Genomic DNA, 15,047 nt, shown 5'->3' on the forward strand with positions numbered 1-15,047 from the left:
TTCGCAACGGGCGCAGGCAGCCCCCTCGAGAGCTGCCCGTGCGTGCTCCATCCCCAAACATGAGACACACATCTCATGAGAATCTCCATCCGTGATGTACCGAGGGCAAGAAAAAAACACACCTTCTGTACATCTGGTTGCCGGACATGCTGGTAGACTTCTTCTTCAGGTAAGACACACTGCTTGTAGGACTGGAGCTTTCTTCAAACAACATACAGAGCGCCTGCTGAATAAAAAAAAGCTAATGATGAGTGTGTACAGGTGTGCTTTATACTCCTCCGGTTATTCCGTCACACCTTACCGTTCTAGCAACAAGCCAATAGGATTGGAGTGATTTCATTCACGTTCAGACCTGCTTCGCCTAGAGGCGTTCCCATAGTGTCGTAACCGACGCAGTTCGAGTTCCCTCGAAGGGGAACTGTATTGCAGCACTGAAATTCCAGTAACTTTTTTCCCCCAAGTAAATTTCTGAATGCAGTGATATAGAAAAAATAAAGGATATTGAAGCACATTTCTGCATTTCTGTTCGTTCTTGTTACATATACTACAGTACAGTCAATAAAGTGAAAATATGTTATTCTTACAGTTTTTCTCAGTTGCTTTGGTACATTTCTAGAATGTCCTTAACATTGGCAAAACTATTTGTATTGGTAAACTACGGCTAAGATTTGGATGACAATGATTGAAAATATACATGATCTATATGGCATAGATCAATTTCAACAGTACAGTTAAACATTGCAAGAGATTGGACAGGATTCACAGTTACGCTTTTACTGTATGCACTGAAAAAAACAAGACTATTTTACAGTACTGCAGAGCATAAGGGAAAAAATTAAAAATGGAAACATGGAAACACCCCCTCAGGCTGCCGTTCCTGTCTATTGGGCCACAGGTTCTTATTCACATCACAGATATCTTCATCAATTTACTGCAGAACATATTTATAATATATAATAGACATTTGTAGAAAAAATGCTTTGTAGATTATGAGGTGTTCAACCATTTTGCATGTAGTGACTTATGCAATGAACTTATGACTAGATGTTTTGGGGGGGGGGGGGGGGAAGACTATACATTGTGATCCACATGACATACAGTAAGCAAGGGATAATAAAGCATTTACAATTTGCAATTTCTCAAAAGACTGAGAAATTGCTTTTACACGAGGTTGAACAAATAGAATTTCAATTCTTTTCTGAGAAATGTACCAAAGTGACTGAAAACAACTGTATTCTATAATGAAACCCTCATTTATATGAAAAAAAATCTATCAAATTTACGTAATGCTTCCTGTTGTTTGTGTTTTACACAAACAATGGATGCTTTCTGAGTGAGAATTGTTGCCAGTGTTTTGGTTGAACGAGTTTATTTTGAGACTTGTATGAAGTATTTTGGCGGTTTGAGTGACTTTTGGAGGTGAGATTAACTGTTTGGCCAAGATGCATGTTGGTAATGCAGACTGTGTGAAGAGTTTTGAAAATGTGGTTTAAATTTTGACCATTGCATCTTAGCAATTGAAAAAACTGTAACTATGTAAACAACTGAAAAAAAGTGTATTGCAGCACTGAAATGTCAGGAACTTCTTTTTTTCCACAAGTAAATTACTGAATGCATTTCTGATTCATTCTTGTAACATATACTATAGTACAGTCAATAAAGTGAAAATATGTTACAGGTTTCTTCCATTTTCTCTTAGTCGCTTTGGTACAATTGGTAAACTATGGCTAAACTTTTGATGACAATGATTGAAAATGCACAAGGTTGTACTTTTTCTGTATGGCATAGATCAATTTCAACAGTACAGATGGACAGGTCGCCAGTCCATCACAGCCCTCAGGTTGATGTTCCTGTCTATTGGGCCACAGATTCTTATTCCCAGCACAACAGATCAGAACTTCATCAATTTACTGTAGGACACGTTTACAAAACAAGTCTAATAGACATATGTTGGAAAATTCAGATTATGACGTGTTCAACCATTTTGCATGTAGTGACTTACGCAATGAACTTATGTCTAGATGTTTTGGGGGGTAAGACTTCTCAACAAAGAACCAGTATACTGTAATACATTGTGATCAACATGACATACAGTAAGCAATTGATAATGTAGGAAACAGCAGACAAATGTACATAATAATTTGCATAAATGTGTCAAAGCATGTGCAATTTCTCAAAAGACTGAGAAATAGCTTTTACATATTATGTGCACAAGCGACTAGATGATGTGGAGGTTGAACAAGTAGAATTTCAATTCTGATCTGAGAAATGTATCAAAGTGACTGAAAACAATTGTATTCTATAATGAAATACTGATTTATATGAAAATATCAGTCACATTTCAAGGAAAAAAGTTCAATAAATGTACATAATGCTTCCTGTTGTTAGTGTTTTGTAGGTCAGTGTGTGTGTTATGATTGACAATGTATGCTTTCTGAGTGGGTATTGTTGCCAGTGTTTTGGCTGAACGAGTTTATTTTGAGGCTTATATGAAGTGTTTTGGTCGTTTGAGTGACTTTTGGAGGTGAGATTACAGTTTTTCTCAATTGTTTACACACAAATTCTGGTACTTGAGACACAATGACCACAACATGTAACTCATTCACCAACCCCCTGAACCAATTCTGCTAAACTACAAGCACAATTCCTGCTTTATACTCAAATTGCAGTTCTAAAACACACTTTTTTCAAAACACTACACACAATTCTCTGCTTTTGGCACAAGTTTCATGCAGAAAATATCTTGTGTTCACAAGGAACAACCTGCCATTCAAATATGCACACTGACTCATCACAAGGGCAAACACCCATCACACAGTTTTCCAATTAGCAATCAGAGCTTTAGCATAAAAGGGCAACAGTTGAGCTCTTCAATGGATGTCAACATGGGAAACAGAGGCAGAGCCAGAGGACGAGGACGAGGACGAGGACGAGGACGAGGATGAGGACGAGGACTGTAATCTCTGATGAGATCTGAGCCACTTTGGTTGATCATGTGGTCAACCATGGTCTAACAATGAGGGAGGCTGGGCAAAGAGTACAGCCAAATCTGAGCAGGTACACTGTAGCATCCATCATCCGGACTTTCCGAAATGAGAATGGGTAAGAAATCTACTCTCTCTAGCAAATTGCAGTACTGCATATCAATACAGTACTCAATGAATACAGTAGTACAGTATTGCCTGTGGACTGTTCTGTAGGACTGTAAAAATACTGTAAAGTATGTTTCAAGTATTTAGGAAATGTATACCTACTTTGTATTTACAGTATTTGTTTGGCAGAACTGAAAGATTACCAACACAAGGTGGTCGGGAACGTCTTCAGTCTCCTGAACAGGAAACTGAAATCACAAACATGGTCCTAGAAAACAACGCCATAACATTACAGCAAATGCAAAGAAAAATAATAGAAAACAATGACATATTTCAAAATATTGATAGGGTAAGTTTATCAACACTGGACCGTGTCTTGCGCAGAAATCATCTCAGGATGAAGCAGGTCTACAGGGTGCCATTTGAACGCAATTCAGAAAGAGTCAAAGAATTGCAATATAACTATGTGCAAGTGAGTCCCAAAATTGATTCATACCCTCAACACTGTATACAGTAAATTATACATATTTCAATATTGTAATCCTAATGATTGTGCTTCACAATAGTGACCACTCCATGTCTATTTCTGATATTGTCATGTGTGTTTCAGAGAGTCCTTGAGCTAGAGGTGGCTGCAGTGGAGCACCAGTTCATCTTCATTGATGAGATTGGGTTCAACCTCACAAAAAGACGAAAGAGGGGAAGGAATGTCATCGGCCATCATGCCTTGTTGAAGTCCCTGGCCAGCGCGGAGGGAACATCACAATGTGTGCAGCGATTACCCACCACAGCGTCATCCATCACCATGCTACCCTTGGCCCCTACAACACCGCCCATCTGATCACATTCCTGGACACCCTACACAACACACTCATTCCACCAGATCAGGTAGATGGCCCAGAGCACCTCAGGTACGCTGTCATTTGGGACAACGTAAGTTTCCACAGGGCTGCTCTGGTTCGTAACCGGTTCACTGCCCATCCACGCTTTTTAGTTTATCTCCCTCCATATTCTCCAATTTCTTTTTCTGCCTGGAGATGGAAAGTGTGTGACGGAAATCCACAAACACGTATACCTCTTCTCCAAGTTATGGAGGATGCATGTGGAGATATAACAGCTGATGCTTTTCATGGCTGGAATCGCCATGCTAGGCAATATTTCCCCTGCTGCTTGGCCAGGGAAAACATTGCTTGTGATGTGGATGAGGTGCTGTGGCCAGACCGCAACAGAAGAGAGGATGCAGCATAGTTTGTTTTTAGGTTGGGTTTTTTTTTTTACTGTAACTGTACAGTAAATTCTTCAGTTGTTTTGTATGTGCAACTTTTTGTTTTTTTAGGAATGGGATGTACATTGTTTTTGTGGGACAAGTAAAATATTCTATTTTACAACACACTTATGTATGTACTGTCTGTAGTAAGTGTAACACTGAACAAAAAATAAGGCCTTATGATGAATGGAGAAGTGTTTTCCATTCATCATAGTGTTTTACATTGAGCACATCAGTGTTCAACTGGTTATTATGAATGTCTATTCATATGATGGTTTGTGTGTGTCATTTGAAAACAAAATACCATTTTGAGAAGAAATAACATTGTTTTGAATGTAAAATTTCATTTTGCAGGAGAATTGAGGGGTTTTGCCCATTGTGTGTGTAGAGTTCAGAAAATGTGTGTGTAAACAATCGCGAAACTGTAACTGTTTGGCCAGAATGCATGTTGGTAATGCAGACTGTGTGAAGAGTTTTGAAAGTGTTTCAGTTTTGACCATTGCATCTTAGCAATTGAAGAAAAACTGTAATGTCATACATGGTTACTTTTAGGTGTGATGTTAGAGTTTGTCCTCAATTCAGCCTTTTACAGATACAAGAGGTTTGGTCACTGACATGAAATATTTTGTAAAATAAAGGATGTCTAAAATGTGAAAATCTCTGAATAATCTTTCTGATAAACATTTAAGGCATTAGGTAAGACAGCAGTGACATGAGTAGTGGTGTGCTTTGGGAAACAAGGGATTGAATCATATTGGTTTCCACAAAGACATTCCTTCACTCATACAATGAATGCATAAAGAAGGTTGGGAGGGAAAATGGCCCAGACATGATCTACTGTACAATTTCAATCAACGTGACTAAAAAGAAACTTTGAATTTAAAAACAAAGAAGAAACTCCTTATATATATCATGAAGATAATGACAAGGATTCAGAAAGAACGTTATTCACATATGGTTTTAAAAACCATACAACACACAATAAAGCTGAGGCTTATTTCCGCTGCAGTCCACCCTCAGACATTTTATAGCTTTTGGAAGTCACATCTGAGCATGCTTGTGGCATCCATAGTAACGGGTTGGGTAGAGTGTGTCATGCCCCCCAAGCAGAGGAAACCAGACAATATGTGAAAAATAGCTTTGAGCCTCCCACCTGTCTCCTCAACGTCACAGCAGGACAGTAATTTGAAGTGGGCTGGGTGATATAAAGTCAACAGGTTTCCTAAAACAGCTGAAGTGAACTGAACACAGTTGAAATTGAGGCAAGTGTTCATATTACTATAGTATTAGAATATTTATAAATCTACACAAGTTTACAAATAAATTGCATTTACACCCAGTAGAGCTTTTCAAGTTTACGTGGAATTGCATAACCGTTTGAAAGGTACCTTCACTGACTGAGCTTGGTATGATATCTATGATAATTCTATTTGGTTGGTTGTTTTCCCACCAATTATGTCAGGCAACCACACAATAGGAAATTGATTCAATGCAGTAGTTTAAAGTCTTGTCTTCTTACACAGCTGTAAAAGATGTCTATATGCTTCTAGCTCCTGCATAACTTGTAAATGTGACATGGCAATACCGGCAAATCATAAATATTAACATTATATAACTGAAATCATGATTTGAAATGTCTGAGCTCTGTAGTCTTTATTTACATGTACCTGAGTTGTAGTACAGGCTCCTTCGTGAAGCTAAAAGCAATATATTTTGCATCCATATTTAGAGGGACCATAGCTCATTTGGTTCATATAGCTAAATAAAAGCAAACAGCAATTCTGTGTTTTGCATGCAATTCACATGCAAAACACAGAGCCCTTATTCAGAGCCATGTGGACGAAGGCTTTGTGCATAATTACAGAAGAGGGTCTCAGCAGCATCATAATTGGAGGCAATGCCCAGGTCCAGAAAGGGGCCATGGGGCTCTAAACATGTTGAGAAGTTTATTGCAATGAGGTCCTCAGTCTACTACTCTTTAAAAACCACAGTGGAGGAAAGTGGGAAACAATGGTGGGATAACATGATTTTGCTTGTGTGTTTGACTAGGCCTGGGAGCTCTCTGTTGTCTTTTCTGCTACACTCTCGGTGAGGGGGAAGTGGGGCGTACTGATGACAAAAGCGACGGGTGCTTGGGAGCATAAAGGGGTTGGTTAATCACGGCCCTAAACTACAGGAAGTGTCTATTCAATGAGGCCTCAGGCAGCCAAGCAACGATGCAATCTGGGCACTGGGGTGGACTGGGGTTTAGCAGCGGGAAGGTGGCAGCAGAGGAGGAATTGAGTTATGCCAGATTTACAGCACACAGGCTTTTGCGGTTGTTGTCTGGTATAGCTAACTTGTTTGAATTGCTACCATCTTTGTTTAGGGAACCTACTCTTACCAATTTGTTTACAGTAGATAAATATGCAGTATCTGACATGGCTGATAGAAATGCATTCAAAAATGCAAAATACATATTTGGATGTTCTTACAACAGTTTCACCTTCTTCTCTGTTGTGTTAATCCAGCTTTACACCACTGATCCATTTATATCAACACACAGGACAGAAATGCATTTTTTCTGCTCTCACCCTCACTGTAAAATCTTTCTATATTTGGTTCACAGGAGTTTGAACATCACCATGGTACATCGATAAGAATGCAGAAGGGACAAGTGGTTCCGTTTAAGCCATTTATTGCCACTATTCACACATGAGCAACAGGAGATGATGAGGCTTGACGGTTATGGTTTTCTACAAAATGATAAACAAAGAAACACACAAGAATTACGATACAGTAAACCAATGTATAACATAACACTTAACTAGGCGCTTAATAAACATTTGTACTATAACCAAAGAAGGTGAAGCGTAGGCCTTACCACTACAGAAATAATAGAGTACTACATAAAGACATTCATTTAACAATTACATATAAGAATTTCATCATGGTCTAGGTTAGATTGTACTGTTTTCTGCCTTTCCTTAAGAACTACAATTAACAAACCATGTGCACTGCGCACTTACACACAATATGATATCTGTAGTCTCAAGGCAAACAATCAAGCTGAGGAATATAGCATCTACTAATATGTATACTAGTCAAGCATTCAATCGCATCAAGTTTACAAATAACCATTAAGATACAGCAAATATGAAAAAGGCAATAAACTCACTTTATCACGCACAACCATAGAGGTGTATCTGAATCACAGAGACGGAGGGCCCTCACATGTGGTTTGTATTGCTGCCAGCCAGAACAAGGGAAATGGGTGGAGCTTGTAAAGTAGACCACTGATTAGGAGTAAGTGAGATCAGGTGAGATTGGGTGGGTTCCTTGCCATGGAAATAAGAAGAGGGTTGCTGAATAGTATGGCAGCCGCCCCCAAATCCCGTAGGGATTTGCACTCCCAAGAGTCATACTAAGAGGAGTGATCTGGAGGACCATCGGGGATGGCAGGAAGTTTAATCAGCCGAGAAACTGGGCGGACATAAGATTTGTTCCTTACCACTACTTCCGCTGTCCTGACCTGACCATCCTTACTTGGGAAGGTCGCACCTTTGCAATGCGACCAACAACCCAAAGAGCCCTAGGAAATTGTGGGTCCATGATCATAACTGTATTAACTTGCATATTCTCCTTGTGTGTTTGCCACTTCTGCCTGCATTGAAGGTGGGGGAGGTAACGCTTAATGAAATGGGCCCAAAAGTGATCTGCCAACACCTGGCTATGACGCCACTGCCGCGACTAAGGAGGTCAGAGCTCGGATAAGAGACCAGAGGCAGGGAGGAATCTTGCCGCCCCATCAGAAGATTTGGGGTAACTGGGTCAGGATCTGCAATGTCCGAGGATGCATAGCCAAGAGGCTTGGAGTTAAGGATATTTTTCACTTCTATCAACAAAGTGTGCAGGACTTCTACAGTGACCAGTTGGGCGCCTAGGGAGCTCTGCAAGGTCTGTTTGACAGAACGAATCTCTTTCCCATATTCCTCCAAAATGAGGGCCATGGGGAGGGTTGAAATGGAATTGAATCCTTTGTTGATTGAGTTGAACTTCCTCTCTCCTCCCTTGAAGTTGGTACCTTGGTCCGACCAGAGTTCGAAGGGAGTGCCCCTGCGGGCGGTGAAACGGCGTAGGGCCAGCAGGAAAGAATCTGTATCAAGACTACAAAGGAGGTCCAAGTGCACACAGCGAGTTGTTAAACACTTAAATATAATGGCCCCACCGCTTCTCGGTCTGACGTCCAAGCTTGACATTACAAGGTCCAAAACAATCCATCCCAGTTGAGTAGAAGGCAGGCTTGTACAACTGGAGACGAGCTATAGGAAGGTCTGCCATCCTAGGAACAACAGGCTTTGCACGCCACCGTTGGCACTGGACACAACCACGTTAGTACTTCCGTATTGCCTCTCTCACTCTCAAAATCCAGAACCGCCTGCGGAGCTCTGCAAATACTCTCTCCGGGCTGGGATGTTTCAGTCTTTCATCATATTCCTGGATGAGCAGCTTAGACACTGGATGTTTGGGATCGAGGACAATAGGATGAGTGGCGTTAGGTTCCTGTTCAACCTGCCGTAGCCTACCTCCGACACGAATAAGACCGGTGTCTATACAAACTTTGGGGGCAAGGGTGAGTAGACGACTGGTTGACAATAGGGGTCTTTTGGCCTTGAGATGGGTGAGGTCTTCTCCAAAGCTATCCATCTGTGCCTGTCTCAGAATTTCTCTCTCTATCTGAAGATAATCTGCTTGAGTTGAGGTTACATGAGCATTTGAGGGGTGCTTCAACTGGACAGAAGCATCAAGGAGGGCTTGATAAGTTCCATAAAGGCTGAAGTCTGGGACCGACCTGATAGTGCCAACTTCTCCACAAAAGGAGGGCTTAATTTCAAGGTGATGTTGATCTCTATCATTGTTGGGGCCATCAGGGGGTAGAGGCCAGGTGCCAGAAAGTTGATAAAGGAATTGAGAGCCTTGGCTCCACCGGTTGGGCCGCTGGAGCTCTCCAAGGGTTTCAGCCCTCGTAAGGTCATCAGCTGGGTTATCAGCTGTATTGACATACCTCCAGTCTTGGCAGTTAGTAAGTTCTTGTATCTCAGACACTCTAGTACCAACGAAGACCTTAAAGCGGCATGAATCTGCCCACAACCAAGTGAGTACAGTGGTTGAATCTGACCAAAGGATGGTACGTTTGATAGGGAGAGTCAATTCTGTTCTGAGGAAGTCACAAAGACGTGCACCAACTAATGCAGCACAGAGCTCTAATCTAGGAATTGACTGCTGTTTCTTTGGTGCCACACGAGATCGGGCAAGCAAGAAGGCTACTTGAACTTGTTTCCCGACCTCCGACCGAAGGTATGCCACTGCACCATAAGCAGAATCCGATGCATCACAAAATATGTGAAGATCTTGTGTAGAGGGGACTGGGGCATGGATAGACGTGTAACATCGAGGCATGGTTACGGTTGGGAGAATTGACAGTTCATCACTCCAGGAGTTCCAAGCAGAGAGTAGGTTACAAGGTAATAAGGGGTCATCCCATTCCCGTGGCTTGTCCCACAGCTGCTGAACCAGGACCTTTGCCCTGGTCGTGTAAGGGATAAGATACCCTAAAGGGTCATAGATGCTGGCAAGGACATGGTAAATGTACCGCATTGTTGTGTTGGATGATTTTGTTGCCTGCCCTCTGTAGCCAAGACGATCTGTCTGGCAATTCCACTGCAGCCCAAGAGTACATTCAGTTGAGGGCATGGTGTCTCTAGAGAGCCAGAACTCACTATTCTTAGATCTTGCATCCGGTTGTAAGTGACTGATGACCATTGGGTCATTACTGGCCCACTGTCGAATGTTAAAGCCTCCAGCGGACAAAATTGACCTCAACTGATCGAGAATCTGACGGGCCATGGCAACTGTGGGGAAGCTTTGAAGGCAGTTATCAACGTAGAATCCCCTCTCTACTGAATGGCGCGCTGGGTCATTTGGCTGAGTATGACTTTCAATGTGCCTTTGAAGGGCAAAGGTAGCACAACAGGGGCTACAGGTAGTCCCAAAGGGAAGAACTTGCCATTTGTAGATGGTTGGAGAGGCATCCTTCCTAATGTCCCGCCAAAGAAAACGTAAGAGGGGCTTATCTTGGGACAAAAGCTGGACTTGATGAAACATGCTCTTTATGTCGCCACTATTGGCGACAGCATGTTCTCGAAAGCGGAGTAAAACTCCAAGGAGGGAAGGCCCCAATGTAGGTCCAGGTAGTAAGATCTTGTTCAAGTTTTGTCCTCTGTAGTCAAAAGAACAGTCAAAAACAAGGCGATTCTTCTCATTATGTGTCACCATATGATGGGGTACATACCAGGCCTCATGTGAGCCTTCAGCTTCCTCTATGGTAAGCCTTCTCACATGACCTGCTTGTTCAAGCTTGGAGACCTCAGTGTTATAGGCTGCTGCTTTCTTAGGATCTTTCGCCAGCTTGGATTCAATGGCACGCAGTCGGGTCATTGTGGCTTGTGGAGGAGCCTTTAGAGGGGGTGCCTCTGAGATCCTCAAGAGGGGTGTCACATAGCGATAGATTCCATCCACTAAAACTCTCTTTGTGGCTACCTCAAGCAAGTTCACTGCCTGATGGTCCAGCTTGGACCGAGTGGCTGCCCTTTCATTTTGATGGGGAACTGCATCCAATTGCCAGAGCCTTTCCACATTTTGGTACAACTCATCACATCGAGAGGCAATGAGGTATGGAAGCATGTAGCAACAGAAGGGAGGGATTCAATCTCCCCTGTTGGACCTTGCAGTGTCCAGCCAAGACGAGTCTTAACAGCTGCGGGTGCTCCTGATGGACCAAATTAAACAGGGGCAATAGGTGAAATCAAGTGATTATGGTCTGAACCAATTAAGAGTAGTGGGGTGACCTTATGCATTGGTGTCAGTGGCAGTCCATATAGGTGTCTATATTTCTGTTGAAGGGGAAGAACAGGGTGTGTGTGCTCAGGCAGGGCAAGCTGATCAGCAGTAAAGGCATGGTTCATATGAAATTCACCAGAACTTGAAGCAGAGCTCACCTTGAAGGAAACCATAGCCCCCTGGAGGATCTCCACTCCTTGTCTCACAGTTCTGAGAGCTAAGTCCTTTGGTTCTCCATCGAGCTGAAGATTGTGAGCTGCTGATTGCAAAAGGATAGTTCTTTCTGAACCATCATCTAGAAGTGCGAACGTCTCCAAGGTGCGTCTGCCATTTCGCAGGATGACTTTAACCAGCTTCAAAAGGACTTGATCTGTGTGACTTGGGCGATCGAGGTACAGGGTGTGAGCTGTGGAATTAAGATAGGAATTTATATCACGTTTCTTGTTAGAGAAGTCAGTCAGTATCTGTAGACGTCTCCTCTTACATATATTACAGTCTCTGTTTAGTGTGCACTTAGCTGCAACATGTGGTCGGGCACAGCGCCAACACCTCTTATTTTCCTTGATCCATCCTATAACTTGTTGTTTGCTGAGGGCCTTGAAATCAGCACAGTGACTTATGTGATGACTTGTAGAGCTACAATAGGCACACGGAGACCTTGAAGGCATTTGGGGGTCCCCACGCTCACTGATGCCGTTTGCTCCGTGGAGTATAGTTGTGGTTGCATGAGTAGAAGCTAATGGTCGGTGTACTCGAGGGGGATTTGGACCTATGTAATCCCGCCTGGGTTAACAACGGGACTCTACTTGCAGTCATTCAGATAGGTCGATGAGGGCGTAGTTGGTTTCTACTTCGTTCCTATACATATGGCGTTTAAAGCGGCTAACCTGTTCGTTAGGGAGTTTCTCCAGTAGCCTGTCTACATGTGAGCCACGGAGGAGTTCAGCAGTGCCTTGATTAGCCATAGTTCTTAACAGCCCAACTAGTGCTTGGACTCGCAGGGCAAAGCCGTCGAGGGCCTGACTATCTCCAGGACGTACAGGAGGAAGGGCCATGATGTTCCTCAGTTCCTTGAGTACCAACTGACGTGGTTGGCCATAGCGTTCATCTAATGCCCTTAAGGCTTCGGTAAATGGCTGGGGGGCATATGAATAAGCTAAAGCCAAGCGTCTGGCCTGGTCCACCTTCAGATGGTCGAGAAGAATATGATACTTGAATTCCTCAGTTTCATGTGGATCCAGTAGGTTGGTCAGTGCCATTCGCAGCATCCTGTATTGCACCTCATCCTCTCTAGTAAAGTCGGGAAATTTAGGAGGTTCAACTGGTCTGTAATGCCCATGCCGGTCAGCAGGGGGTGCTGCAGCTCCTCTGGGAGAATACATGGTTCTGGACTGTAGAGGAACAGGGGGTAGAGAAGATGCATGCGGATGCAGGACTGATTGATGCAAGAGGTCTGATTGTTGGTGGGCTGAAGGAGAAGGGTGATTTTGTGAGTAAAGGGGGCGCGAAGCTACCCGAGTGAGCCCTGACACTACATTTCCTCTTCGAAGGTTTCTGGGCTGGGCCATAGCTACAGTTGCAGGTTCATGGCGAAGAGCTGGCGGAGGTGGGGGTGACCCAGCTGTCATCTGATTTTGTTCATGTGAGTAATTGTGGTGGTGAGGACAATCCATCTCGTTGAGTGGTTGCAGAGGAATAGCTGCCCTCTGGACTTAAAGCTTCATGCCTTTCCATGAGGCACTGCAACATCCTTCCTTGCTGCTTTACAATTGTCACGGTTTCGAATAACTGTTTTATGATATCAGCTTGGCTAAGTTCTGGAATGCCGTCTTGCTGACTGGTGGCAGATGTAGATTGAAACGGTCTGGTGACAGAGGTAGGGGAGTTCCACTACTATTAATATGGAGTATTCTGTGGTCAGAGTGCTCAAAACTCTCTTCCTCATCATCTACTTGGGGTTCTTCCTGTTGACCCTCATGTGGAACATGTGTGCATTCTGTATTGGTAGCTCTATTCGCATAGCCAACTTCATAGTTCTCCAGGCGCTGAGGTGGGTGAATTTTGCGTCGAGGATTGAGAGCTCCATGGGTTAGAGGTGACTTCCCTTCAGCCATGACAATGCTCAGGCCTCCGGCTCGAAGGACCACATGTAAAATCTTTCTATATTTGGTTCACAGGAGTTTGAACATCACCATGGTACATCGATAAGAATGCAGAAGGGACAAGTGGTTCCGTTTAAGCCATTTATTGCCACTATTCACACATGAGCAACAGGAGATGATGAGGCTTGACGGTTATGGTTTTCTACAAAATGATAAACAAAGAAACACACAAGAATTACGATACAGTAAACCAATGTATAACATAACACTTAACTAGGTGCCTAACAAACATTTGTACTATAACCAAAGAAGGTGAAGCGTAGGCCTTACCACTACAGAAATAATAGAGTACTACATAAAGACATTCATTTAACAAGAATTTCATCATGGTCTAGGTTAGATTGTACTGTTTTCTTTCCTTAAGAACTACAATTAACAAACCATGTGCACTGCGCACTTACACACAATATGATATCTGTAGTCTCAAGGCAAACAATCAAGCTGAGGAATATATTTTATATTATACTTTATCACGCACAACCATAGAGGTGTATCTGAATCACAGAGACGGAGGGCCCTCACATGTGGTTTGTATTGCTGCCAGCCAGAACAAGGGAAATGGGTGTAGCTTATAAAGTAGACCATTGATTAGGAGTAAGTGAGATCAGGTGAGATTGGGTGGGTTCCTTGCCATGGAAATAAGCAGAGGGTTGCTGAATAGTATGGCTCTATTCTACACTCACCCTTGACATTTAAACATAATACATGTTATTTTCATCTTTGCTTGCCATCGCAATAAAAAACATGAAGACAGCAGAAGCCTTTTAAAGCAAATGTTTATTATCCAGTTTAAGTGTGCGCCCATCCTGACTAACAGCTAAACAGATTTTCTGAGCTGAAAACATATTAAAATATCTTTCTGATTCTGAAGACTTGCACCAGAATTTGTGAGCCTGAAAATAATGGATTGCCTATGCCTCACTTACACAAATGCATCTCTAATGAATAGTGTCCTACTTGTTCAATTCATTACAGAGATTTTCTGACGCTTTCATCTTGTGCACATGCCTCCGTGTATGACTGCAAACCTTGTGTGTCCCATAAGTTGCCCATGCTTTGTATGTGTGTGTGTGTGTGTGTGTGTGTGTTGTTGTGTGTGTTAGTAGAGGAGGGGGGTTGGTAGTTTGTACACATCCATATTATCTCTTACTGCTCATCCGGCTGAGAAGCTGGCCTTAATTACAACTGTCTGCCTGAGTCACTAGCATGCTCCCCTACCCACACAAATAGACAGCAACAACAGGCAGCATCTCAAAGGAAAGGCAAGAGTGGTTTCGCCTCGTAGCCGGAGGACAACTTCTCCCTGCCAACAAAATACAAAGGTACTGTGGGCCCACATCCAAATGGATCCCTAGACCCTTTTCCCTTGGGCCTTGTTGACTTGAAATGGCTGTGCAGGGGCAGGAGTTTGGATGATCTAAATCCATTGTTTATTTTTTTAGCCTCTTAACTGGTTAACTGGTTTTGTTCTCCCATCTCTTTCTGGCCTTTTAAAATCAGCTATATCAAATCAACTTTGAGCTTTGAAACGGTGGTTGAGGGACTGGTTTGGAATTAGACTGTACGTTTTCAGAGAATGTACCTCTATCTAATTCAGAGAGTGATCATCCCCACAGGCATTGTGCTATATCGTGTCTTGCTGCTTCG

General features: G+C 42.9%; 2 protein-coding genes and 1 long non-coding RNA gene across 3 annotated transcripts; all 3 read right to left on the reverse strand.

Moving 5' to 3' along the window:
• Positions 1-7,939: 7,939 nt before the first annotated feature.
• LOC123971678 lies at positions 7,940-8,597 on the reverse strand. The gene has a single exon (XM_046050678.1). The coding sequence runs from the start codon at positions 8,595-8,597 to the stop codon at positions 7,953-7,955; it is 645 nt and encodes a 214-aa protein (XP_045906634.1). The 3' UTR covers positions 7,940-7,952.
• A 78-nt stretch (positions 8,598-8,675) lies between these two features.
• LOC123971669 lies at positions 8,676-11,136 on the reverse strand. The gene has a single exon (XM_046050653.1). It carries the CDS (start codon positions 11,080-11,082, stop codon positions 8,731-8,733), a length of 2,352 nt encoding a protein of 783 aa, XP_045906609.1. The 5' UTR covers positions 11,083-11,136; the 3' UTR covers positions 8,676-8,730.
• Positions 11,137-13,467: 2,331 nt separating this feature from the next.
• LOC123971682 lies at positions 13,468-13,918 on the reverse strand. Its single transcript, XR_006825249.1, has 2 exons — positions 13,867-13,918; positions 13,468-13,542 (listed from the first exon to the last, which is right to left on the reverse strand). It is a non-coding gene; the product is annotated as an uncharacterized LOC123971682 (long non-coding RNA).
• Positions 13,919-15,047: the final 1,129 nt, after the last annotated feature.

Source organism: Micropterus dolomieu, linkage group LG05, assembly GCF_021292245.1.
Source record: "Micropterus dolomieu isolate WLL.071019.BEF.003 ecotype Adirondacks linkage group LG05, ASM2129224v1, whole genome shotgun sequence".
Taxonomy (NCBI): Eukaryota; Metazoa; Chordata; class Actinopteri; order Centrarchiformes; family Centrarchidae; genus Micropterus; species Micropterus dolomieu.